Here is a 27,289-nt window from a genome sequence, read left to right as displayed (position 1 = left end):
TTAGGTGGTCAGGTAAGATCGCTGGATTCCTTATTTCGGCGAAAGTCCAGCGGATCATTCCCGCCACTGTCCCCATTTTAGAAACACTTGGAAGACCCTTAAGGATCATTTACGGAGAGAAAGGGGTGCATTCTGCGGCTGCCGGCGGGCAGCTAGAGAACGTGGCGGGGGGCAGCGCATCTGGCGCCTTGGCCGAGGCGCGGAGTGGGAACAGTCCGCACGCGTCCGCTGCCGCCCTGCCTAGTGATGAGTGGCACAATCGCCCACCACGCATCGGCTGGTGCCGCGGGTGGGCGAAGGCAGCGCCGCTGGCCCGGAGGGCGGCGCGGAGGGTGGCGCTGGCGGCGTGAAAGGCGTCTTTGTGCAAGACTGAGTGTGGTGGGGGGAAGGCGAAGAGAGAACTGATCCAGGACCTGGACGCGGGGGTCTGGGGCGCCCCTACGCCCCCAGCCGTCCGCAGGGCCGGAATGAGCCGGGTAGCGCCGACAGGGGGCAGTGTGGCGGTAGAGGAGCTGCCGGGGGGAGGGGGGTCTCTGTTCACCTCTATTTGAGGCTGACTGGGGAGAAAGCTGCCTGGAGGAAGCTGCTGGGTGCGGGGGGCTGAGGGATTTGGCTCCCCGCCCTCTCCCCTAGATGGCGGAGAAACCGGGCTAGCTGGAAGAGCGCAGCTCCTCTCCGAGAGCTCATTCCGGAGTCGGAGAGCTGGGAGAGCGGCCCCCGAGGCGGAGCCTCCCTCTCGCCCCAAGTCCCGCTGCCCCCCATCTGGGGGAGAGGGGCGGACGCCGCGCTGCCTTCCCTCTGCGCCTTGGCCGCGTGGCTTGCGGCTTATTTTCCCAGCTGGCAAGCGTCGCGCTGCAGACAAGGGAATGCCTGTGGTGAGTTGTTTATTTTGTTGAAGTTTGCGGTGGGCCCGGGGGACGTGGGGGGCGAGCGGCAGGCAGCGGCCGGGACTGTTTTGTTTAGGTCTCCATCCACCTGTGTGGTATAAATCTGCCAGCCTTAAGGCGGCGGGGGGCCAGAGTGAGAAAGCTCTGACGCTCCCAAAAGCCCCTTTTCGCAACGTACAGATCTAGGACCACATTTGATTCCCCACGCCTGGAACTGGCTAGATCCTAGTTTACGCTCACCCCGCCCTCCAGCCTCCCAACAACCCCGCTGTGTGCAGGGCTGGCGCTCCGCAGAGCAAACAGCGCCCACGACCCAGGGACAGCTGGCCACCGCAGTCCCTCCCCGGCGCTCTTCCCCATTCCTTGAGGATAGGGGAGCTGAGGTTTTGATGTGAAGGGCGCCCGTGAAATTCGTGGGAACTTGTTCTGGCGTCTTCTGGAGTGGAGTTCTTTCAGGGGTGTCGGGTCTGCCCGGGACTACAAAATGGGATCCTGGGTTGGCTGGAGTTTCCCAGACTAGGCTGGAGAGAGGTCGGCTGTTGGCTCGCGGGAGAGCCCGGAGGAACCCCTTGGGCTGATGGCAGTCAAGACGGCGGCTGCGTTTGCCTGGAAGAAAAGCCTAAATACATTAGCGAGCTGGTAAAGCTTTTAAGGCCTTCTTGGGAGCGAGTGGCTGGCTAATGAGAGGTTAATTTTGTTTCGAAGGGAAGGCTGCACTGGTTTCCTGAGATAAATGGACAGGAAGCGCATTACCTCCGCGCGCTGGCAAGCGGCTCCCAAATGCTTTTTGCACCTGCCGTTTTGAGCGGTGAGAGCAGCGGCGGAGCCCGCAGGGATTGCGGCGGCCCGTTGTCTACGAGCGGGTGATGAGCCCCCCGCAACCCCCGGGCTCTCTCCCTCCGGGAGTGCATTGCTCACGCCAAGCTCTGGGACTCTTCTCTCACACCCAGGTCCTGCGTGTTCCGAAGTTCAGGGGCCCCCTGATCCCGCTGAGCCCCCTCCAGGAGCGGAAGGGTTAAGAATGATGTAAGTACAGGCACTTGATTTCTCAAGTCGCCCGCTTGGCCCTCTTCCAAGTTGTACTTTCCTTATTTTCTCTCCTTTCCTTTCCTTACTGTTCTAACGCTTTTTAATAAACTTTCACTCCTGCTCTGAAAAAAAAAAAAAAAATGATGTAAGTACAAACCACGAGCTGCTTGACGCTGAGCTGTCGGACTCCGGGCTATTTCAGCCGCTGCTTTGGGTACACAGTGGCCAGCGAGCAGCCAGAGAGCCCTTACTCTAGAATGGATTGCACAAATCGCAAGCTTAGGTGATCTGTTAAGCAGTCAGAGATTCTCCTGTTAGATTTCTGGAAATGGAGACATATTAACTGGAAAACAGTTAAAAACATCAAGTATAGGTTCGGGAAATGAAACCGCATCTTGTTTAGAATCCATTAGTGTTTCTGGCATGTGTTTTAATTCTGTCCACTTGCACGTTCATGCCGTGGTATGCTTTGCTGGATTCTCTGGATGTACTGTTCAGGTCTTCTCCTTCCTTTCTGAAAACAAAGAGGAAGGGAAAAAGAGTACCAGTGGCAAGAAACAGGGTGGATGTGTGAATTACACAAGTCATCAGTCACTTCATGATTTTTTTCTGATTAAAACATAAAACTTTTATAAGTCACCGATTTTATGTTTGTGTTCTAGCTCCCTCCCCGATTTTTCTTTGTAGAAACTAAAATCCTTTGTAACTTGCAGCTCACGGGCTTGAGGAGTGGCTGCGCTATAAGCGACTATTCACTACGCTCTTGCTTTCCAAGCCGATTCCTGATCTTGTGAACAGTACGAATTTACCCTCGAGTGTGTCAACTGACCTATGTCTTGAAAATAGGAACCACCTTGCGGTTTAATTGTGAAAATTAGCATTTTCCTCTAGCGGCTGAACACTTATGCAGCAATAAAAAGTGAATTGTTAGGCTTATAAATCTCGAGCTTGTCAAATTTTACAACAGAGGAGCAATAAAGCACCTTATAGAGATGAAGTTTTTCCTCTGAAGAACAGTTCCGTTTAACGACACCAGGATTTGCAATGACTCGAGGACGCCCTCTATTGATAGGAAAATCTAGAGCACCCGTGTACTTATGGAACAGGATATGCGGGAAGGGGAGTAAAAAATCATAGAAAGTCACGAGAGGAAAGACCCAAACCAAACAGAAATTATTGATCCTTAACTATTGAGTACATGTTTTGAAGTATGACCAATAAAGTGAGATGCTGCTTTTATAGGGGTCGAATTAAATCTTGCGTTAAGAGAAAAAAATTTTAGTCTTTGTTAGCCAAATACTTTGAAAATCAGTATTATATTGATTACTTTTTTAAGATGTTTCTTAGTATGTCATGAACTGTATCTCACTAGTTATATGAAGTAATTGCAACATAGTAAATTTTTGCTCTAATAATATTTAGTCCGCAGCATTATCTAAAAATGTCATATACCTTCCTCCCCAAAAATCATTTCTCCAGGCAACTGTGAAGCTATTATTAAGCATATTATGGATATACTCAGGCTTGGATTATATCGTGGACAGTGAAAGTTGTGTTTACCCCTTAAGTCATCATAGTATGTAAGAAGTAAGTAATGAAAAGTTACAGTAAAAACAGATAGGCATCCTTCATTAGAGACCTAGTGGTTTGGGCAATTCACAATGTGTCTAATGAGTGAGCTGGTGAGACCGAAGGTTTGCCCCTCAATTATCCTAGTCCATTGATTAGCTCATTTAAACATGTGTGGAATATCAGCATGTCCGTGGTGGATAAGAAATTCCTAATTAGCGATTCTGAGTAATGTAGCGGGTACAGTTGCCAAGTACGATTTGGATGTTAGTGGATTTTAAATGGCAACCTTGTACTGTTTGGGGAAAGGCAAAGGCGAGGGCAGTATCAAGTGTCTCTCAGCCTTGAGGTCATTCTTGAGATTAGATACCACTTCACACCTACTGATAACAAATTGGAATCTATCATCAGTCTCATAACTGCTTTTCTGTCTCCACTTGGCAGCCTCTTTCTTTGTAGACAATTGTCTTCTTCCTCACTTTAGGACCCATCCGATCATAAAGGAGAAAGTGAGCTGCCATTGAATTAATCCGTAGAAATTTGTGGAAAATTTAAATTATCTGTAGAAATTTGTGAAAAAGCCACTGAGCAACAACAAATCGTGGCATAATTACACTGCATAAACACCCACCACTTTCATTAATTACACTGTAACCGAACGTTGAAGTTTGCCCACTTTTAGACCATCTTCTCCTTGCCGCTTTCAGGAAGGGAAATGTCAAAGAAACTAGAACACCTGAGCCTGCCAGCGAATTCCGCCGGCAGTTCGCGGGTACCTTCCCAGCCCATCCTATCTGCTCCGGACGGCGGGTGACATTAAGATTTCCAACACAGCCTCGAGCTTGCTTTACCAGACACCCTCAAACGGCTCTGAACGCGGTTCCGCAGATGTGATTGGCTGAAAGAGGACCTGCCGCGCGGCGCTCTGTAAAAGCGCCTGCTTCCTCCAAGGAGATGGAGCTGAAGCTGGCAGGGCCAGGGCAGGGAGGGGTAATTAAATTTAAAAAAAAAAAAAAAAACTTGGAAGGTAGATGAATCGGATCACATCAATTCAAGGAGAGGTCAAAGGCCGGTACCTTTGTAACGCCGGCGAGAGTGAGATATGCGGTCGCCCGTTTATACTGGGCGCGAGGAAACAGTAAATCGCGGAAGGGGGTAGAGGGGTGAGGAAAAGGAGCGCGAGGAAGGTTGCGGCGCAGGAGAGAGGACTTGCAGTCGATGGACACGGAACTCGAATTGCACTGAGCGGGCGGGGGAGAGGGCCCTCTGAGTCCTGCGATTGGCAGGCTGAGTCGGGCGGGCGTGCGGTCACAACCAATGGGGAGGAAAGGAGGGACGCGGCGGGGGATGATGGCGTCGTGGATTGGCGGGCACAGGGCGGGGCGGGACGGCAGTGCGGGACTGAGATTGATCCACCGCGGGGGCTGCCGCGCAGATATCCGGGCCGCCGGCGGCTGCTCGCTAGGGCTGGGCTAGCCGCTTGGAGGTCCACGCCCGCCGAGCCCACGCTGGCTGGGGCCAGGGTGCCGGCGCGCTCGGTACTCGTCTCAGCAGTCGCTCACGGTCTTTGTGTCTTCTCTTCCGCCCCTTTCCCTGCCTGCCGCCTCCGGCCGCCACGATGCCCCTGCGCCCCGCTGCTGCCGCCGCGGACTGGCTACGCCGGCTGCGCGCTGCTTGCTGCGGCGGTGGTGGCGCCACATTTGCTACACGGGCCTGAAGGAGGAAGAAGAGAAAGCGAAGCGCGCCCCCTGGCCCATGCCGCAGCCACGGGCCCAGACCCGCCACGGCGCCCGCGCCGCCGCCCTCGCCGGAGCCCACGAGACCTGCATGGACGGGCATGGGCTTGAGAGCAGCACCTTCCAGCGCCGCCGCTGCCGCTGCCGCCGCCGCCGAGGTTGAGCAGCGCCGCCGCCCCGGGCTCTGCCCCCCGCCGCTGAAGCTGCTGCTGCTGCTGCTGCTCAGCCTCGGGCTGCTCCACGCAGGTAGGACGGGAGCGCGCGAGGGGAGCCAGCCCCGGGGCCTACGGCTTTGTTCCCAAACAGCCCCAGGTCTCGAAGGCGCTCGCCGGGGCGGAAGGGCGGCGTGGCGCAACGGGAAAGGCCTCCCGAGCCCCTGACACGCACCTCTGCCGGGCTCCCGGCCACAGTAACGCAGCCACCCACCGGGCGGCCGCCGGGCGCAGAGACGAGCCCTCTCCCCACCCTCCCCGCCTTCGGCTCGGACCGCTGACAAATCTTCCCTCCGACAGCCGCTTATCAAACATTTAGCGGGCGGGGGCCGCGCGCCCGAGACAAATGTTCCGGATGCTTTATTGCTGTCTGCGCTGGTGTTTACTGAAAGTCGGGCTCGGATCAGGTTTCCGCCGCCGCAGCCGCCTCGGAGGGAGACGAGGAGCCTTGTGCTGCTTTTCTGGAGTTGGGGGTGGCGGCGAGGCGAAGGAAGCACACCAGATGGAAAGATTTTCACCAGATTTTGCAAACCTGGGAGTTAATTTCGAAGTAACGTCAACTTTTTTGACCAGGGATTTCTTTCGTTTTGGCAAAAGCTGCTTTTAATTCAGCGATCAGCCTCCCGGGAAAAGCTCGTGCTTTGTGACTAGCCGGGTGTCTTCGGGCTCCGTGAGGGGTTGACAGATAACCACGCTGCCTTCTGGAGGTCGGCGCTTCCCCAGCCTTGAGGAATGTGTTCCTAGGGAAGTAAGCCTGCAAATGAGCCTTCTACCATGTGATACCTATTTTTCTTTTTAAAAAATCGTTTCTTGAAAATCCAGGACGCTCTTCACACTGTTTTCTTCTAGGAATTTGCCTAGACAAAGAATTTTTTTAATGCTAAGGTTGAAAGGGGCATACTCTTTTAGTCTTGAGAACAAACAGAGCATTAGATAAGTTTCTTTTCCTTCGAGACCTTTTTGCCCTGTATATATGAGACACTTCACAACGTTCTGGTCTGGAGTATCCTGAACTTCTATGCCACCCAACTGTGCGGAGTAATTTTTACTTATTTATTAAACCATACCCGCCATGCTAAAAATCAGGGAGGTCTTTTAAGTAATGGGGGGGGGAAATGTGACATCTGAGAAGACTTAATTTACTTTGCGTAGCTTTGCATTATGATGTTATAGCAGCTTTTTAACACCGACAGTTAGGGAAAAGACGGCTTAATAAAAAAGTAATAGAAAGTTTTAGAATGATTACGGCTTTCAATTAGTAACTTAAGAACCTTAGAAAATAGTGTCAATCTGCATGTAGTTACGTGGAAAATTTTTCTTGACATGTTAAAAGATATATTCAGGAGTGTTTGTGCGAAAAATATGTGTCCATAATACCAAAATGTACGTTTCATGAAATGGAAATTGTGCTAGGTGGGATTCTGTCCCCCTTAGCTGCTTGGATATTGTTTCCCGTAGGATCCTGTAACAGAATTGGAATGTGGTCCCTGAAGATTTCTTTGCTAGCCTGTGAAAGGTATACTAAGTTGGCTTAAAGGTTTAGAAAAGTAGGGTGTCTTAGTTAAAGAATTTGGAATGTGAAGCTCTCAGTATCTTCATGTGTCCTCATTTAAGTCACCATTAGATTCAACCCAACGTGATGTGGTGAGTGATTTCTATGGACAACTTGTTGGAGTGAAGCGACTAATCCTGTTAAAGAAAAGAACGCTCCTTTTGAGAGATTTCTTTGAAGAGTGGTGCTATTTAAATGCCCAGGTTGTTTCTCAGAGAAGGGAGCCCAGCAAGAGTGCCAGTGCTCTTTGCAGATGGACTACTATATGTTTTATGCCTGGATCCTTATCATCTGCCTCAGCACCCCATGTGGCTCCACATTTCACTTAATTCAGTTTCAGAATATCTCATTTCATTTATTATAAACTGGTGATTGTGCTGCAGATTCACACTTGCAGTCCTGGTGTTAAAGAAGCTGGCTTGAATGGTGAGGTCTTTATGTCTGATTCATTAAAAAATGATGAAACGAAAGCTGTAGACCCACAAATGCTTTAGCATGTTCAGTAACTGGTATGAAAATACTGTCACACTGATCACAGATGATCTGACCCAAAAATAGAGAAATCTGTAACTGCAGAGTTTTAATTCTGCCCCTTGGGGAATGAAAAGAATATGAAAAGAGTACCTTTAGTTGCTTTTTTTTTTTTTTAGCAAACCTCTGCAATTCCTGAATGGAGATCCAATATGGGAGTTACTTGCTTACTCATACACTTCATGGCCTTCTTGGTTACATCCTTGAGATTGTTTCTGCTCCGCATTGTCTTGGCATTTTGACAGGAGGCTTACTTAACCGCCTATAACAGGCAAAGTGTGCATTGTCGTTATAAATTCATGAAGCCTGGATATTTCTGCGTGTATGCTACAAATTAGTCATTATATAGGAGCCCACAAGGAAGCTGAAAATGCTGACCCAATCGCACTTTCTATTTAGCCCTCTTCGCTCCCATCATCTCTGTAGCAGAAGGCTGTTGGAAGCCTTAGCCAAAGCAAAAGAACCCTGGGAGATCTGTTTGATTTGAGATTTGTTTAAGCAGTCAGCACCTACCTGCTATGAAAAAGGGAAAGGCCGGGCACTGTGGCTCACGCCTGTAATCCCAGCACTTTGGGAGACTGAGGCGGGCGGATCACCTGAGGTTGGGAGTTCAAGACCAGCCTGACCGACATGGAGAAACCCTGTCTCTACTAAAAATACAAAATTAGCCGGGCGTGGTGGCGCATGCCTGTAATCCCAGCTACTGGGGAGGCTGAGGCAGGAGAATCACTTGAACCTGGGAGGCGAAGGTTGCAGTGAGCCGAGATCGCGCCACTGCTCTCCAGCCTGGGCAACAAGAGCAAGACTCCGTCTCGGGGGAAAAAAAAAAAAAGGTTTGGGGGGGTTGTGAGGAAGGTATGAAAAGGGAGTTGGGAATCTAAATTCTACTTTTCTTTCCTTCTGAATGGTTCCATCTGCATTTCCATACTGTTCTTTTGATATTGTATGACTATTTGAAATAATTATAAAGAAACGTATGCTCGGATAGATTTTATAGACCATAAAAAGAACAAATAGGCACTGCAAGTTTAGCATGAAGTTCTTGTGCTGTCATTTATCTGTAGTCTTAAGAGCTCTTCATTACTGAGATCTTGGCCCCGTATTTATTTTCTTGCTTTCTGTGTATCTGATTTTAGAAGAAAAAGAAAATGCATTAGCTACTTAAGTCTTTTTTTCAGCCATCAAGTACTGTCATTACAGTTAGGAAATAAGAGGAGACATGACCTGTGATGGAAGAACAAGTTTTGAGAGAAGGCACCACATCCTGGCTTAATGATGCTAGCTGTTTTATGATTCTGCCAGAACAAGCCCTTTAATATCCCTTTGCCTTGGATTTTCCATCTGCAAAATGGCTTTAGCGCCTTTTGGGGTTGTTTAGTTGGTTAATTTCTGTTTTGGTTTGATTTGGGTTCTAGGAAAAATAGCTGAAAATTATTTGATCTGCTTTGGAAAGAGAAATTCTGTAAATACTGGAGCTACTTCTATCAGATTTGGAATGAGCAAACATAAAATAGATTCCACACAAAGATGTTTTTGTAATTTTTTTTGAAAGTATGATTTGATGATTGCTGTAAATCCATAGCTCCAACATATTAAAATGTTTTAATCTTTGACTCAGGCTAAAGTGAATACCAAGCCTAGACTATATAGTATTTTCCCCTTTTTGACCCAAGCACACTTTCTCTCTATTTAGCCCTCTTCCCTCACATCATCTCTGTAGCAAAAGGCTATTGGAAGCCTTAGCCAAAGCAGAAGAACCCAAGAAGATTTGAAATTTAAAATTTTACGAATTTAAAAGTGGTGACAGAGTTGTCTTCAGAAGTTGTCTCCTCCCACCTATTTCTCCCAACCAAAGCCAGAAACAGAGCTTACAGGCTACTAAATTCAGATTTAAGAGCAGTTGACTAGTGAAAATGTTAAAATAGCTAAGACAATATTAAGCTTAATTTTAAGTCTTTATTAAATGGAGTTCCCTAAATCTTGATATCATCCTAAAGTTTATTGCATCCACATCTTGAAATAATTATATATTTAATAATAATCTACTGGCCCTGAATTTTTTCCCCCATCCAGAATACAAATCATAAGATATTTACGGTCTGGAAAAGATGACAAAGTTCGTCTTAGAATAGCTTCCTCATTTCTCATATGAGGACCCTCACACTTAAAGAGATTGAGAGACGTCTCCATAGTTTAAAGACCTATAAAGATTTTATGTAACACAAATACGTGTTACAGTTCATTTATATAAAATTTGCAGTTGATGTCAAAGAACAGTGTCTCTTTTCACTAAGTCTGTAGTTTCCATTTTATGGAACAGAATATTAAATTATTTGGGGGCACACAACTGAGCTACTATTGGTAGTTCTTGTGCTTTTTGTGCTTTAGGAGATTTTATAGAAACTAGTGGTAAAAAGCATCATTTGGAAATTGATTTTTTTAAAACTAATAGGGCAGTGATACTTTGGTTTTTCATAATGTTTATATGAATTGTTTTTATTTAGTGTGCTTTTACATGTGATCTACTTGGGAGCTAGGATCCTAGGGTAATGGAGATAGATGGTAAGGAAAAAGTAAATATATATCTTGGTCCAGTGAATCTTGTTTTTTTTTTTCTTAGAGCATTTACATTTTGTAGAAATTAGGAAATTGTGTCAGTTTATTTACAGTTTCTTGGTAAACGTGCCTCAGGAGAAGTAGAATGACAGTACCTGGATTTTTTTTTTTCTTATTCTGTAGCCATACAGGTAAATCAAGTAAAGGTGTTTTAACTAATTATACTATAATTTAGGATTTTACACCCTCCTTAGGCGGGGGAGGTTTTAACCATGGTTTTGTACCTAGTGCTGCTTTTCCAATGCTTTCTGAAGGAAGTTATGCAATTTTGGAAAATCAAAACAATGTTCATGTTTTTGGCATAACCTTAGAGTAATCTTTTTCAAAACCTATAAACAAATAGCAACATTGATAAAATATTTTATTTACTGTTCTCTTGTAATCTCAACCTATGATCACTGGACTAGACACATATTCACTCACAGTGGCTCATGCTTTAAAGTTTTAAGTTAACTAATTGCATGCAGTTTTTCTTCCAGTGGCTTAATTTGAGAAAGACACAGGAACACAATCAAACCCTATATCTGAAGGCTTCTTAAAATAGGAGTACAGTATATAAAATAGAACAAACAGTTCCCAAAGAACAATGTGATTTTCTCATGTAGCTCAGGAAGTTATGAAGAGTTTACAAATGTCTGGTCTTATCTTCTTTCCCATAGGTGACTGCCAACAGCCAGCCCAATGTCGAATCCAGAAATGTACCACGGACTTTGTGTCCCTGACTTCTCACCTGAACTCTGCCATTGACGGCTTTGACTCTGAGTTTTGCAAGGCCTTGCGTGCCTATGCTGGCTGCACCCAGCGAACTTCAAAAGCCTGCCGTGGCAACCTGGTATACCATTCTGCCGTGTTGGGTATCAGTGACCTCATGAGCCAGAGGAATTGTTCCAAGGATGGACCCACATCCTCTACCAACCCCGAAGTGACCCATGATCCTTGCAACTATCACAGCCACGCTGGAGCCAGGGAACACAGGAGAGGGGACCAGAACCCTCCCAGTTACCTTTTTTGTGGCTTGTTTGGAGATCCTCACCTCAGAACTTTCAAGGATCACTTCCAAACATGCAAAGTAGAAGGGGCCTGGCCACTCATAGATAATAATTATCTTTCAGTTCAAGTGACAAACGTGCCTGTGGTCCCTGGATCCAGTGCTACTGCTACAAATAAGGCAAGTATATCTTCTTTTTTCCTTCTCCCTACTCAACTTTCAGATGTTTGATTCTTCAGATAACTTTTGAAATGTGCTATAAAGGGCGTAGTTTAAAAGGAACTTCGTTTTGAAAAGCAATTAACAGTTGATAAAGGGTAAAATAAAAATTTAGTAAGGAATTTCTCATTGGAATGTAAACATGGTTCTAATTTTAAATAGACAGTGATATAAAGAATAAAAAGTAAACAGTGAAATTGAGTTCTCCAGGGAAAAGGCAGACCCGTTTAATAAAAAAAGGATGCTTTTTTCAGTGATGTCTTTTTTTGAGTGCATATGTGTGTGACTCTTGAAGAAATCCATGTTCAGATTTATCAGATGATTGAAGTGGGTGTTCTGAATAAAGAAAGCTGTGAGGCCTGAGGCAGTGACCTGTCAGGAAACATTTTATTGGATATTTGGAAGCTATATTAAAACATAATGGCAATAAGCCAACTTCCCAGTGGTAAACCCACAGTGGTGTTTTAGTTACTATCCTCTTGATGACCGAGGAGGTTAATAATTGGATATTGCAGAGCAGCAATATGTAACCTGTGTGTAATCTCAGGGCCTCAGGTTAACAGTTTCAGTCAGAAGCTAAGAGAAACACAAAATTTAGCTTACCATGACTAGCTGCCAGTTTATGTGGTCTGTGTTCATTTGTTTTAAAGAAACTAATACTGTACAGAGATCTTTGAAACCAACTTCAAGGCACCAGTGTTTAGTGCAAGCAGGTAGAGAGGACCTATGAACTGGGTTTCTAATTGGCAGTCGGTGCTAATTCAGCCATTAGTAAGTAAAATCAGAAGGCTTTTCCACTAAAATAGTGTCCCAACTAAGCACCTCCTTCCCTGTCTTTTCCAACCACAAAACCACACACATAGACCATCTCATCTTGCTTTATTTCTTGCATTTATTGTATCCAAAGAAATGGGTTTTTTAATGTAATTGACAAGACTCAAGCTTTTGAAATACTTACGACTGTTCTCTTGATTCCAGGACACCCTCCCCTGCGTCTAAACATGTGTGGCATACTTTTTAAATAAATTAAAGTTATTTTACTTGGCATTTTGTGGAGGGAATTTTACAGCACCTCGGGAGATATCTGCAGACACCCTGGGGTGTCACAAATTTAAGACTAGAAGTCGTTGCCCTAAACAAAGACGACTGTTACACTGGTCTAGACATCTTAGGGGAACTCCAAAATGTTTATACTTCAACTCTCAGTAAAAGCTCAAGTTTGTCTTTTGCCTTACCAAATTCCATATCTCAAAATAAACTTTTCTCCCTCTGGTTTTTGTATGTACGCAAATCATTTTTTTATAAATATCTCAGAATATGTATTTGCTATAAGTTATATATAAAGTTATAGAATTATGAAGTTAGAAACGATGGCCCCAAATCCATCATTACTGCAGAGTCATATGGCACATGAAAGCTGGGAATAGTCTTTGGGTAACTGAAAGAAGGCAGTCCATTGAGAATGGAAAAAGTCATCAATTGTGCAAATAATTGAGGACTTGGCAGAGTAACCTTCAAACAAAACTATAGAGATTAATCAGAGCTTGTACATGGGGAAATACTGGTTCCCTTCACAAGAAGCAGTATTCAAATTTTATTCTTCATGCCTTCCATCCAGTCATGTCACTTTTGTTATTCAGTCTTTCAGAATTCTATTGTTGCTGATTATGGTGAAAATATGTGGGGGATAACCTTATGAATATTGCTATATATATGGAACAGTTTACGCTGAAGTATTTAAGATCATTTTATTTCAGTTGAATTCTGTTGTAATTTTTAGCAAATAAATAAAAAGGACAATCTTGTTTTCTCCCTCAGTTTGGAATAAGGATCAAAGGTTTTACCCCTTCAAAAAAAGTTGGAGAAAGTGGTCCTCTGACATAAATTCAAGTAGATGATGAGAATGCTTGGTCTTTAATTGCACTATTGGAAAGTATTTTCCCACATCTAGTAACCATGCTGTTCAGCAGCAAACTATTCTATAGCTTCATTTCATGACCTCTAGGAGTTGTTAGGTTTGGTTCCCCATCCCCCTTCTCTTTGTAACTCTCTCCAAAGCCCCATAAGCATCTGGAAGGTTGCTCTTGAAGACCTGTCTCAATACTAGTATGACGTGTGCTGGTGAAACCAAAGAAAGGCCTAAATCTTGCAATACGATTTCCTTTTACCCAGCCAGGACCAAAATAAAACCTTTAAAAACCTTAAGCACAAAAAAGTGGTTGGTGGTAATAAAAATAAAAACAGTAAGAGGCATAAAGTGCTTATAAAATAAGTTCTAAACAAGATCTGAAATTTTCCCTTAATGTCTACCACCATACTTTCTTTAAAAAATCTTTTGAAAAATTTTTTCATGGGAATCCCAGCTTTACTGAGAATTTAAGCAAGTGCATAGACCAGTTGTTGGGTAACCTAGTACTGTGCCTTGTAGATACCAGATCATCCTTGTGTGGTCAAGCGTTTTTAATAACCCACGTACTCAGTGCCACTAGATTGAAAGACTGATGATGTCATTGGCTAGCTGGCCAGCTGTGATACTGAAATTTTTGGAAACATCCATTCATTTCGCTCCCTTTAACACTGCACTGAAGCACCAGACCCCAGGGTATTTTGCTCAGTGAGGCTACTAAGACAGCTTCCGAGTCCTAGGAACCTGGCCTCTTGAGCAAGCCATCTTCAAGCCCAACTTTGTGAGCTCTGCCTGTTCCTAGGTACCCCCCTTTTCCTTATCACAAAAAGACAAAGTGGGGGAAAAATCTAAACACCATAAAATAAAATGAAGTCACCCGGGGCCATATATTAGCTAAGCCTTTTCTTCTTTTCTACATGGCAAGCAGTGAGTTCGAGGCAGACAGGCCTGCAGTGCTTAATGATGTTGCCTCATCTCCCCTGGTCTACTGTTTTCTTCCCCACCATGGCCCTCTCCTCCCCTTCCTTGGGAAAGGTAGGGCTTGTTTTCCCGTTGGTCTTGGTGTGCACAGGTATGCTTTCTCAAGGCCTCTGTGTTTTTAGTTTTGCCCTCTGCCTGCCTCCCTCTCTTTGGAGGAGCCTGTGCCAGTTGGCTACCTTGCCAGGTCGATGTGTTTCTGAAGGGGAAGCCAGGGCTGGTTTTTCATCTCTCCACCCCGGGGGCTGCAGGGGTGTCTGGCACACACACATACCTCGGCTGACATCCACATCAGCTCTGGGCCATCTTCCCCACCTTTGGCTGTGAGAGGCAGCTACAGGCATGTAGGCACTCAGAATGAGATGAGAGGGACAGGCTCTGAACTGGCAGAGTTAGCTACACTGAGAAGAAAGGCAGGTTTTGTTTTGCAGGAGGAAGTAGCCCACCCTTCACAGGCTCCAGAGAGGGCACATGTCAGTAGTTGTCCTGTGCTTCACACACTCAAGAGAAACAGATGATCTGTTTTGAGAATGCTTGACTTCTTCCATGTTATTTTTGCCAACCTCTCAGTCTCAACTCTTGTTTCATTCATTCTATGGATCTTTGTATCTCTGTTTAAGTGGGTTCAATAAGAATCTGTGTATGCCATGATCACAGAAGGTGATTGGGGAATAAATTTTTTTATGAAAGATTCTGCACTTTGCAAATGTATTCCCAATAGCATGTATTAAAATTGCCAGTCTCCAGGGAATTCAAAAGTATTCCTTTTTCAAAAACAATGCAGAAATTCATTTATTATTAAGTTGCATACCTAAACAAACAATGGAAATGTTTTTAGTAATTATTTTTGTTCAAGTAGTTTGAATGCCTTCACTTTATTTTTCCTTTTGTTTTAATGTGGCCGTATCCTTTTTCACCACTCTTGCTTTCTTATTCTATCCTTCCACCTCAGTAACACCAAATAAAAAGTAGGAGTGGAGACTGGGGATGACAACAGGTCCTACTGCAGATCTTCTGCTACACATTTTACTGTGCCTCACCCTTGAGTGAGAGAAGGTGGTTTACCTTAAGGAGTTTGAATTTGGGAAAGGGCTATGCTCGTTGTACTTGACCAAGCCAGATGACTGTTAGCCAGATGGGCATATGCTCTGAGGTGCCTATCTTGTATGTTTTTGGTGCTGCCAAGGGCCACCAGCTCCTGGCAATCCTATGGGCAGCACTCATCACCTGTCCAAAGCATAGTAGCATACCCTGCCCATCATGCATTATGGATATAGTCTAAATTCCATACTTACCCCTGAATTTCAAATTCTGTAGCCACTTTCTTGGGAGTTCTTGAAAAATTCTGCTGGTTGAAGATACTAGAGATGTAGAAAGACTTAGTTTGGTTTGCTCTTGGTTAGTGTCTTCAAACTCTATAACCCACAGTTTTCCATTGTAAGAAACACCCTTGTAGGCTACTAGAGTATGAGGTAGGTCTACTGCTTTCTGGTGCCCCTTAGCATGTAGTTATTGCTCTGCAACAGCATGTGGGCATGTAAACCAGTGTTCTGGGTCATTCTTTGTTGGTTACAAAATCAGCACCAGACATGCCTGCATTGCAACAGCTTTCAGCTGTCATTTTAAGTATATCTCTGCATAAGGTTTGGAAATCTGTCCTCTGTTGACCCCAGACCTAGTACATTTATTGTAGCTAAGTTTTCGCAACCCATTATGTTTTTAGCATCTTTATGGAAATCATGTGAGCTACATAGTGTTTATCATTATTTTTCTGGACTAAGGGATATGGTTCTTCCATTGATAGGTCTGTGTTTTGAATCTATGGACACTGTTCTTGCATGCAGTGTTATAAAGAGGGGGACGCATGGTATTTGTGGGGGAAAAATAGAGCATTTTTCCTCCACAAGGAAACTGCAACTCTCTTGGTGATACATTGTAACTAGTTCTTATAATCTGAGATTGCTCTTTATTTTTGTTACAATTATATTGTTGCATGGGTAATTCTTGGCATCTCTTTGAGATTTGCTCCTTATTGTGACCCTCCTTGCTTTATGAAGGTGCTAAGAAGTTCTGACTGGTTGAGGCATATTGGGAACAGATGGGAAAGGATTTTGCAGTTACAGCTCCCTGCTTAATGCAATTATTTCCCCGATAATCATTCTCTGATAAATGTATGGTTAATTTGGTGCTGCATTTGAAACAGAGGGTACTAAAGGGCCCACTGTGGGATACGTAGAGGTGAATGCAGCCTTTGCCTCAATCTAAGCACATAACTAAAATTTGCAGCAGTCGGTGGGAAAGCACGTGGGAAAGCACGGGGTTTGTGTGTAAACCCAGCATTTTCAGGGTTCTTTTCACATTGACAAGCTGGTTCCAATTGATGTTATTCATTTAGCAAGTTGGCAGGGGTGTCAAGAAGAGCCAGAAGAGTGGGCTGCTACTAAGGCCCGTCCCACGCTAACACCCCTCCTTGCCAAATCATTGTCTTTACTCCTGGGATTTGGCACAGTCTCTCTCCACCTCCCACAGTAAGAATGCTCACCTGCATCTGTATTTCCTCATCTGCATACAACCTAGCAGGGCCTAGAACCCTGGCTCCCACTTTTGAAAGGCTGCTGATCTTTGATGTTATACCAAAAAGCTTTCTAGAATTTGACTGTCACAGTCGCCAGTTCTTAATTAAATTCATTTTCCAGAGCCTCATCTCATCTTTAAAACTCATAAAAGCATGTTAGCTGTTTACTCTGCCTGAATTTTTTTATTGTAGAAACAATATTGAAACATTAAAAGCCAGGTTTTTGAAAGAGCAGAAATCAGCTGTAGTTCCAGGTGCAGTCTTCTTATTTGTCCTTTTCTATTTACCACGCAGCTCTTGTGCATACTGGATTATAAGATCTTAGGCCCAGGAAGTACTCAACTTTGCTTTATATCATTTCAGTAAATTGCCTGGAGGTGAAAAGGTTTCCAAGTGGATGTGGGGAAAGGAAGCAGAGAAAAATAGGGAAATTGCTAGCTGTGTAATGAACCTATAAATCTGAAAAATCATTTTGTAAGATAAATGAGCTACCTGTTTATTCTTTATGCTGTACTTTTCAAAAAAGATATGCCTTTATTTCATTCATACACATTAAAAAATCTGGGTAATGAGTCTTTTACCATCTTTCTAATCTCCCTGACTGTGCCACTCGCTCTGTCCCAGATGTGGTTTGGAAGGAGGAAGAGACCTTCAGAACACCCCCCATTTGTAAGTGAAATTAACCCAGCGCCTGTCCCTGTGTTAGCCAGGCAAGATTCCATGAGGGTGCTATGGGGCTCTGCTGCTTTAAAACAAATCCACACTCTTCCATAGTTTAAACCAGAGGCATGAGGCCAAGTCTGATACACAGCTGAGAGTTAGAACTTGTTTTTCTGTCACATTTCCAAGTGCCTCTCTGCCTGGTTAAATTTTCTTTGAGTCAACATTTTGAGGGGAAGGGGCGAGAAGGAAACATTGGATGGTTGGTCCTTTTTTTGTTGGCTTCAATTAATGCTAACCAGTTTCTGCTCGTGTGGAATGTGGCATGTAAAAAGTTACCTACAGTGTTGAACAATGAAAACTGCTACCTTACTCATTTTGTTTTTATTTGTTTTGACTGCAGTAGAACTTGCTCTTCCACTGTTTTGAATTTTGTGTTCTTGTGGGTGGGGTAACTTAAGGACTTTTCATACTGACAAGCTGGTCAGCTTGTCAGTAAGTGATAAAAGAAAAGCTAACATTAAGTTACAGCCTTTAACTGGACAGTCTTGCAGTGAAATCACAGTACTATTGGATCTAGAAAGTTGTTTAGGTGAAACTGGTTCTATGGAGAGAGGAGTTTTTTATGTCCCAGTTAACTGGTTACTTTAAGAGCTGGAGCCAAAAGAACATGGGGTTCTTTCATGTTGGGACATAGCATGTATACTGTGGATAGGATGATATGACACCATCTAAAACTCACTTCTCGGCCGGGCACGGTGGCTCACGCTTGTAATCCCAGCACTTTGGGAGGCCGAGGCGGGCGGATCACGAGGTCAGGAGATCGAGACCACGGTGAAACCCCGTCTCTACTAAAAATACAAAAAAAATTAGCCGGGCATGGTGGCGGGTGCCTGTAGTCCCAGCTACTCGAGAGGCGAGGCAGGAGAATGGCGTGAACCCGGGAGGCGGAGCTTGCAGTGAGCCGAGATTGCGCCACTGCACTCCTGCCTGGGCGACAGAGCGAGCCACCATCTCAAAAAAAATAAAAATAAAACTCACTTCTCATCTGCTCTGCATGTGCTCCTGAAATGGGGGTCAGTTTCCATTTAAGACGTGTGTGTGCATGCACAGATGTACATGCATGTGCTTTTACATGGTATTGAGGTCTTCCCCTCACCCTACCCAAGGAAAATGCAGACATAAAGATATTGTTTTGTAGGATTTCGGTTAACTGACTTCTTGAAATACATGGTAACCACTTCTAACCACTTCATTCCTGAGTTCTCATGGGCCTTTTCTTTTTCATAGAGTGAGTGTATTGTGAAGATCTTCAAGCCCTTTTACTTTTTTTGCTCACCTCCCAAAGCTGAAAAATGATCAAAGAGGCTGTGGTTTTCTAATCCCATAGGTTTGGAGAACAGCTGTGCTGAACATAGGCCCAGAGGAGGGCCTCGGGTCTGTAGTCCTGCCGCCTCTCTCTACCAGGAGGGGGAATGCCTGAAGGCAAGACCTGCTAGGACAGATTCGGCTGAGAGTTACTGCCACCAGCCCTGGTTTTCACCTTTCAAAATATTTTTAGCCTGTAGTCTGAAGCAAGGTGGCAGCCTAGGCCTGTAATACTGTCCACACAGGCCTGACTTCATATCTGGGCACACAGTGAATTCCTACACTTGCTGGCCGCCTCACAATGTGGAGTCCGAACACAACAGACAAGCTAAGGGAGAGGTTCCATTTGGAGTTTTTGGAGTGACCAAGACTTACAGGACAAAGGCCTTTCTTCATGCTCACCCTAGCATTGCTCTGGTCTGTACAAGGAAGTTGGTCAGTTTGCCTGTCTCTGTGCCTATTTATGCTTCCAGCATTCATTGTCTTAATTGTACAGAAATTGCTCTTGGGAAGCAGCATTTTTGTGCCTGTTCCTTTTATGTGTCTTCCTGGACTAGCTTCCCTTCTCTAGACCACCCTAGCTGCCTTCAGCTCTGGGTGTCCTTCCCCTCTGGTTTGGTTTCTTCATTCTCTATCTGCTGCCAAGTACCCCTTCAGCAGCCAAGGCAGCCCCTGTTTCTGCATGTATTTATTACCTAGGGCAACACTGAAGAGTAAGTTTGGTCCATTCCATCTCTCTGGATCCTGTAAGTGCTCCAGGCTCTGTGGAAAGAGACGTGAGGATAGAGAAACTGATACCTCTTTTCAAGGTAGCTGATTTCTTAGTCTCATTCAAGCCCTAAAAGGAGTCCACAGTATGAGTTTTAATCTGCCACTCACCTTGTAAACACAGGTGCTGTCTTACTGTTAGTATCTTGTCCTAGTCCAATAAAATTGTTTAACAAAATGTGTTTTTGTGGATCTTAAGTTCAGCTTCCTGTAGATATTTGTTTTATAAGATATTTGATACGTAGGCTGAGTGGTGATTGTAAAATTACATCCCAGTTCATTGAGTTCATAGCTTCCTAACAGTTCTTTTCATAATTTTTAAAGGAAAATTATCAATGACATCAAATATTTTCTAGTCCAGTATTTTTTTCTTAAATATGGCATATATAAAAATTCTCCTGGGTTTTGCATGAAATTGTTCAAAAAGAGTTATTCTAAATCAATATACCTCTTTTCCCCTCTCGAGAGAGACACAGAGTTCTCCCCAGTTTTTATGTAACCAGGGGACAGTTGCTACCCTGCGTGGACAGAGTACCTCTGCTCCGGCCAAGATCCACCCTTCAGAATTACCCTGGCGGGTAGGGAGGAATGGGACCAGGGAAGACACTCGAAGGAAGGTGCTTTCAAAGGCCTCTACTTCCTTTAGATGCTTCAGAGCATCCTAGTCTCTGACTTTGTAACATTTAGAAAAATCGACCCTTGGCAGTAAAATTTGAGTTTTTTAGGAATGGAGAGAGAGCATGTGTATTTTTTTCTCCTTTGAAGCATGTGCTCTTGTTGGAATGGTTTCTTTTTTGTTCACTGGGGAAGACTGTAGAGGCTGCATGCTGTTACCATGTGTTAAGAGTAAAAGGGGCTGTGAGCACCATGGGCTTATTCTCCCTTAGAGTCTTCTATTTTTCAACCTATCATTGCACCCAGAGGATATGGCAAAGTAGACACGTCAGCTAATTATATGAAATAAAATTCATCGACTTCTTTGACACAGCAGAATTTTAACCAGGTGCATATCAAAATTATGTTTCCATGTGTTTCAAGCTAGTTTCTGTGCCTCTTCAGTTTACTGACCAATCCAGAGTCCAGAGATGAGAGCTCCGGAAGTCTGGCTCTCATGTTTTGAAGATTCCAGAAAAGTCCTACACTCACAGTGCCAAATGGCCTGATTAAACACAGATAAATGTTTCTTCCAAAATATATTATGCACAAGTAGTCAAGGTGCACAGCCATTTGAGAAGTCTGCTGTTTTAAAACCTGTTTGTGGCATTTTGCAAGGCTGCTGTGCTTTGGATAGATATCTCTGTATCTCTTGGCGAGGCAGTACCTGTGTATTTCTTTGTTGGCTACCTCATTTTTATTTAATATGGTTTTTTTTTTTTTTTCTCCCGGTGGAAAGGAGAGGCAGGTGCCTCTTAAAATTATTTCACAGCAAACCTTCGTAAGTTCTTGTTGCCTGTTTCATGTAGAAAGGTTGATTTGTAGCTGCTGTCTTTCTCTTCCTAATAAACCTTGTGGGTGGTGAAGATCTAGGAGAGTGAAACATTAAAAATGAATGAAGAGAACTGGAGTAGTTTGTCTAAGGTGGGGGTTGAAAGGGGCTGGGTGGAGGAGGTTTAACAAAAGGCATTGATGTTTTAAATGCACAGAAATGCCATCTATCAATAATAAATGGTGTGGCATAGAACAGATGTGCCAAATTGAGTTATGACAGCATATAGATTAGTTCATAGAGGGGAAAAGTAAGTAGCATAGCTAGCGTTTTTAAATTATCTGTGAGCTTTTGAAATACAATTTTATGCATTCAGTTTTTATTTTCTAGTGGCTGCTAGCTGGAAATATTAAAAGTTTGGTGTTCTTCAAAATTCCAGTTAAATTGTGCATGTTTCTAAAGTAAGAATTAAGAATGAATAAATTTTGCTTTTCTGAAGAGGAAGACAGTCTGAAATGACTTTCTTTCCCTTCATTGGCTGAGTACTTGCCTTTTAAAAGCTCATGTTGTAATTGTTAGGAGGAATGAAATTGCATTATAAAACTTAAGTCATGTGAAACTATTACCCAGTGTTTTCTAAATTTACATTGATTATGTCTCCAGGTACCTGTTCAGTGCATATTTAAACTACAAGGGACTACTCAGGAAACCCATTCATGCTTTACAATCAATTCATCACCCTCAGCATTTTGATTCAAGGGATAATTCTACACATATGCTCTGTGTGAGAATTACCTTGCTCGGTTGGGAAACAACAAGAGAAATATCCACTTGTCCCAGAGCAAATCACTACTAGTAAATTGGAAAGACGTATCTTTTTGGTTAACTAGGATGTTTTGTAGGTTTAGATACGAGAGCAGAAAACAAGTTTTGAGCTTCTAGATAGGTAGGAGTTATTGTTAATGTCACTGGCATAGCAGGAGGACAATACTGTGGGAGGTGTTTGAAATGAATCCTGAGTTCCTGAGTTGGAATTGGTGTGCTTAATGAAAAAAACAACCTTGGTGAGACATGGAACCATTTCACTCATCTCAATATGGACCCTTGCTTGCTTTTTGGAAACTTGTTTGGAATCGGTTATCTTTGCTTTGTTGGCCCAACACAAGTAAATCCTCTTTGTTTTTCGTAAGATGAACAAAAAAGTAGTTCTTGCAGATAATATCAAGTTGGTTTAAATTTTAGATCTGTTAGACTAGAAAGACAAATTATCTAGCCATTATTGAAGAGTTTAATCTTTGAGTAGATGTTACAGGTGAAAATGAGCATAGTGATTATATAAAAAGTCTATTACTAACTCTTATTTTAGCCATCTGTATTGTTAACTTTCAACTTTTTCAGGTGCAAAATTTTCTTGAATCAATCTTTTCATCTCCAAGGGATCCCAGCATGCCTTAAAAAAAACACTTGTCAACGGATTTTAGAGCCACCAAATAAATCTATTTTATGGTCCCGTTAGATATCTAGCTCAAAACCCCCATTCACTCTGAAAGGTCCTATGGTTGGATGCACAACAAATTTCCTGAAATCATCTCTGATGCACCTCCTTTGGGTTGTTAAGAAGGTGTTGAAATGTGAGAAGGCTGGTAGTGAAATCAAGTTGTGGCCCACGGTAATTAGGAAGGGAGAAAACCCAGCATTTTCATAGTACATTGTCTGGCTTTTAGTTGCAGCTGCAAACAACGGATATGAATTTAACCGGTTGCTACAGTGCAGCTGGTTCAGATCTGGCTTTATAACTGGCTGAAGTAAAATGAAATGGCTGGAAAATTCCAGTCAAGTAACACCAGTGGGAACATGTGGAATTAAATAGTGTGAGCAAATGCTGGCCGAGTTGGAGAAAAACTTCAGACATAAACTTGAGGGTGGTGGTGAGGACTTCGGGTGGGCATTTTCTGGTCTTTTTCACAAGGGTCTATTGTTTTGATTAGTTTCTTTGCAGGAGGTAGAAGGTTTCCTCCATCCGGAGTAATTCATAGCGTTTGGCTTGTCTGCCTTCCTCCTGACTGAAGTCACCTGATACTTTTTGTTTTTTCAAGAAGGAAGAGAGAACCCTGTTGCCTCAGTTACTAGCAATGATAGAATTCTCAAAATGTGGTCTTTATTTCTTTGAAATAGTTTCTCCATGTTGTGTGACACAGCAGCCCCTGTCTCATCATAGTTATCTTCCCTCCACCACCTGTCCCAGAGATGTTGGATATGTTGGAGGTGAAGGTGTGCAAGGTTTTTAACTAACTGTTCTAATTAAAGGATTCTGCAGGAAAGAACATGGGTTTACAAAAGAGAGGCTTTTGTATTACTAGTAATTTTTTTCTTTGATGAATTTATGTGCTTAGTTTGGAGAATCGAGAGTTGGCTGGGAAAAGATTTCTGAGGAGTTAAGGGACTCTGGTGCTGTTTGGGAAAACATTTGCTGTAACTAGGTTTAGGGTATTCAGTCTCTGCCAGTGCTTAGGAGCTGTATTTGCCAGGTGATTTCCCTGTCACAGGGATTAGCCAGTGATGTGAAACATTTGATTAAGGGACTAATAGAAATCTTTCCTGGGGTACATGAGTGGTGGCTGTTACTGGGGTGCCCCCTCCTCAACTCTTTCTCTCTGTATTTTGAGTAAGTTTGTAGTGGTGAGTCATGGGATACAGTTTTTTAATCCTATGAAGAATCTTGGTAGGAAGCAAAGTTCTGTTAGGTATATTGTTAATTAAGCCCCTTAAAGTTTCTGCATAATAACTCAGAAACGAACCTTTTTCTTTTCTGAGAACTGAACCTTTTTCTTTTCTCAGAACTATGCCATGACTCATCCACTTTGGAAGGAGACAAGATATAAATTATCAATAAAAATTGTCCATAATCTGGCCTGGCACAGTGGCTCATGCCTGTAATCCCAGCACTTTGGGAGATGATGGTGGGAGGATCACTTGAGGCCAGGAGTTCAAGACCAGCCTGGGCAACGTAGTGAGGAACCCCCGATCCCCCTCCGCCCCCCACCAACCCCATCACTTCAAAGTTTTTTAAATCAGCCAGGCATGGTGGTATACGCCCTTAGTCCTGTGTACTCAGGAGGCTGAAGTGGGAAAGTCCTTTGAGCCCAGGAGTTGAATGTTGCAGTGAGCTATGAATGTGCCACCGCACTCTAGCCTGGGCAAGAGAGCGGACCCCGTCACTTAAAAAAAAAAAAAAAAAAAGCCGATATTCTGATAGCAACACTGCTCACTCGCTCACTCTTTCTCTTAGGAAAATAAAAAAGTTTTGTCTTGATGCACATTCCCTGGATTTATGTTAAACTTTAATTCTAAATATATAGGACTTTAAAAAATATTTTCTGAAAGTGATATCATCCATTTTTGAGGTGCAAGCAGTTGGGTCCATTTTGGAGATTCCGCCTTAAGCCATTCAGCTTCAAAATGGCGGGGAGCTCTTGCTACAGAGGGTTGCCCCATTCTGCTTCCTTCCCATTCTGTTAAACCTTGTACATGCTCCTTCCCACAGATCACTATTATCTTCAAAGCCCACCATGAGTGTACAGATCAGAAAGTCTACCAAGCTGTGACAGATGACCTGCCGGCCGCCTTTGTGGATGGCACCACCAGTGGTGGGGACGGCGATGCCAAGAGCCTGCGTATCGTGGAGAGGGAGAGTGGCCACTATGTGGAGATGCACGCCCGCTATATAGGGACCACAGTGTTTGTGCGGCAGGTGGGTCGCTACCTGACCCTTGCCATCCGTATGCCTGAAGACCTGGCCATGTCCTACGAGGAGAGCCAGGACCTGCAGCTGTGCGTGAACGGCTGCCCCCTGAGTGAACGCATCGATGATGGGCAGGGCCAGGTGTCTGCGATCCTGGGACACAGCCTGCCTCGCACCTCCTTGGTGCAGGCCTGGCCTGGCTACACACTGGAGACTGCCAACACTCAATGCCATGAGAAGATGCCAGTGAAGGACATCTATTTCCAGTCCTGTGTCTTCGACCTGCTCACCACTGGTGATGCCAACTTTACCGCCGCAGCCCACAGTGCCTTGGAGGACGTGGAGGCCCTGCACCCAAGGAAGGAACGCTGGCACATTTTCCCCAGCAGTGGCAATGGGACTCCCCGTAGAGGCAGTGATTCGTCTGTCAGTCTAGGACTCACATGCTTGATCCTTATCGTGTTTTTGTAGGGGTTGTCTTTTGTTTTTTTTTTTTTATTTTTTGTCTATAACAAAATTTTAAAATATATATTGTCATAATATATTGAGTAAAAGAGTATATATGTATATACCATGTATATGACAGGACGTTTGTCCTGGGACACCCACCAGATTGTACATATTGTGTTTGGCTGTTTTCACATATGTTGGATGTAGTGTTCTTTGATTGTATCAATTTTGTTTTGAGTTCTGTGAAATGTTTTATAATGTCCCTGCCCAGGGACCTGTTAGAAAGCACTTTATTTTTTATATATTAAATATTTATGTGTGTGCTTGGTTGATATGTATAGTACATATACACAGACACCCGTACGCAGCGTTTCCTTTGAAGGTGACCAGTTGTTTGTAGCTATTCTTGGCTGTACCCTCCTGCCCTTTCCCATTGCTACTGATTTGCCACGGTGTGCATCTTTTACTCACCACCTTCCGGTGGAGCTGCCTCGTTCCTTTGAACTATGCCCTCACCCTTCTGCCCTCACTTGATTTGAAAGGGTCGTTAACTCTCCCTTACAGGTGCTTTGACTCTTAAACACTGATCTTAAGAAGCTCTCTTCCTCTTACCTTTTCAGAAGGGGGATTATTATTGGTATTCTGATTACTCTCAATTCTAATTGTTATATATTTGAGCCCATACAGTGTATTAGGTTGAACCATAGAAACTGCTATTCTCGTAGGTCAAAAGAGTCCAGTGATGGAAGTTTTGTAGATAAGTACCAGGCATCTCAGTAACTCCTAGACTTTTTCTCATCCCATGCCCCTTTTTAAATTGTCAGTTTTCCCTCTGACTCTTCTGTGTTAAAACATGAAACTATAAATTTAGTAATTATCATGCCTTGCTCTTTTTAATCTATATGACTGATGCAAGCCCCTCTTCTTAACTTTTTCTTGGCTTTGAGCCCAGAAACACACAGCTCTCCCTGTCTCCACCTCCAGTAAGCCCTCCTCAGCCTCACCTTACGAATCCAAAGAACTGGGGTTTGTTAGGTTCTTTCTCTAATGTAGAGGCCCAGATCCCATCACAAAGTTTTTCATTCTTCCTTGTCCACCATGATTTTTATCACAGTCTTTGATATGTCTGCATGCAAAGTGGAACAGAGTGGGGCGGCAATGACAGAAAAGCTTCCTTGGCCTGACTCGGTGTGCGGCCACTTTGGCACTGCTTAATCCAGATATTCTTGTTAACTAAGCATTGTGCTTCCCAGGTGGTCTGAAGTCAGGTACTCTCTCAACACCTGTAGTTGAATATGATTTAGTGAGTTGCTCATTGTAACTTGGAGAAATTCCTATAAAGTAAGATCTCTCCTTGCCTCTTCCATTCCGTTGTTGGCACCCCCTTGCAAAAGGAAAAGGCAGGAGCAGTAATCTGAGAAAGTTAACTCCAGGATAGCTAGGTTTCTGTTATATCTAGATGTAAATCTTTGGTTCCAAGAAGAAGTGATAGAGTTTGTGCTTTAATAATTTATTGGTAAGTTTACTTAAACAGAAATAAAAGGTACTAACTTTAAATACCGTAGTAGTTTAGGCCAAGATTATGCTTAGTTTTAGTACTCCAGGTAGTTACTTTGCCATGTCCTATTGATCAGTGACACTGCCAGAGGCCCATACCGGCAGGAGAAAGAGGACGTCATTTTGTAAAGTTTAACTTCTTAGTGAACTGATGTGCCACCCAGTCACAGAGTGGAGTTGTGAATTCATGTAGAGGTGGCAAACCTCTACCTTGTGTTTATGAGAGAATAATCCTGGGCAGTCTGGGAAAATAAGGAAGGCAACTGCTTCTTACTCAGAGATTCAACTGTAGAGAGCTGAAACCTAAACCCACCTTCCTTTTATAGAAGCTGGACTAGGGACTGACGACCATCAGCTCGGAACTGTGGCTTCTTTTGTTCACCTATGATGCCATGTACCAAATTCAGAAGCTATCGTTAATAATTTGTTTTATAGTTGAGTAGTACAAGCAAGGAAAAAATACGGAGGATACTTTAACCACTATTTTTCTGCAAATAGTATGAAAGTGAAGTAAAAGCAA

General features: G+C 43.8%; 1 protein-coding gene and 1 long non-coding RNA gene across 2 annotated transcripts; one reads left to right on the top strand and one right to left on the bottom strand.

The window, feature by feature from the left end:
* The first annotated feature begins 685 nt into the window (after positions 1 to 685).
* RGMB (repulsive guidance molecule BMP co-receptor b) lies at positions 686 to 25,535 on the top strand. Its single transcript, XM_032156756.2, has 5 exons — positions 686 to 875; positions 1,838 to 1,913; positions 5,205 to 5,467; positions 10,792 to 11,300; positions 24,565 to 25,535. Exons 2-5 carry the CDS (start codon positions 1,909 to 1,911, stop codon positions 25,231 to 25,233), a joined length of 1,446 nt encoding a protein of 481 aa, XP_032012647.1. The 5' UTR covers positions 686 to 875; positions 1,838 to 1,908; the 3' UTR covers positions 25,234 to 25,535.
* LOC116470976 (uncharacterized) lies at positions 868 to 4,328 on the bottom strand. Its single transcript, XR_009214080.1, has 3 exons — positions 4,117 to 4,328; positions 2,074 to 2,430; positions 868 to 1,493 (listed from the first exon to the last, which is right to left on the bottom strand). It is a non-coding gene; the product is annotated as an uncharacterized LOC116470976 (long non-coding RNA).
* Positions 25,536 to 27,289: the final 1,754 nt, after the last annotated feature.

This window comes from Hylobates moloch, unplaced genomic scaffold, assembly GCF_009828535.3.
Source record: "Hylobates moloch isolate HMO894 unplaced genomic scaffold, HMol_V3 SCAFFOLD_6, whole genome shotgun sequence".
Taxonomy (NCBI): Eukaryota; Metazoa; Chordata; class Mammalia; order Primates; family Hylobatidae; genus Hylobates; species Hylobates moloch.
Note: the sequence above shows the minus strand (reverse complement) of the source record. Positions and strands in the feature narration are given on the sequence as shown.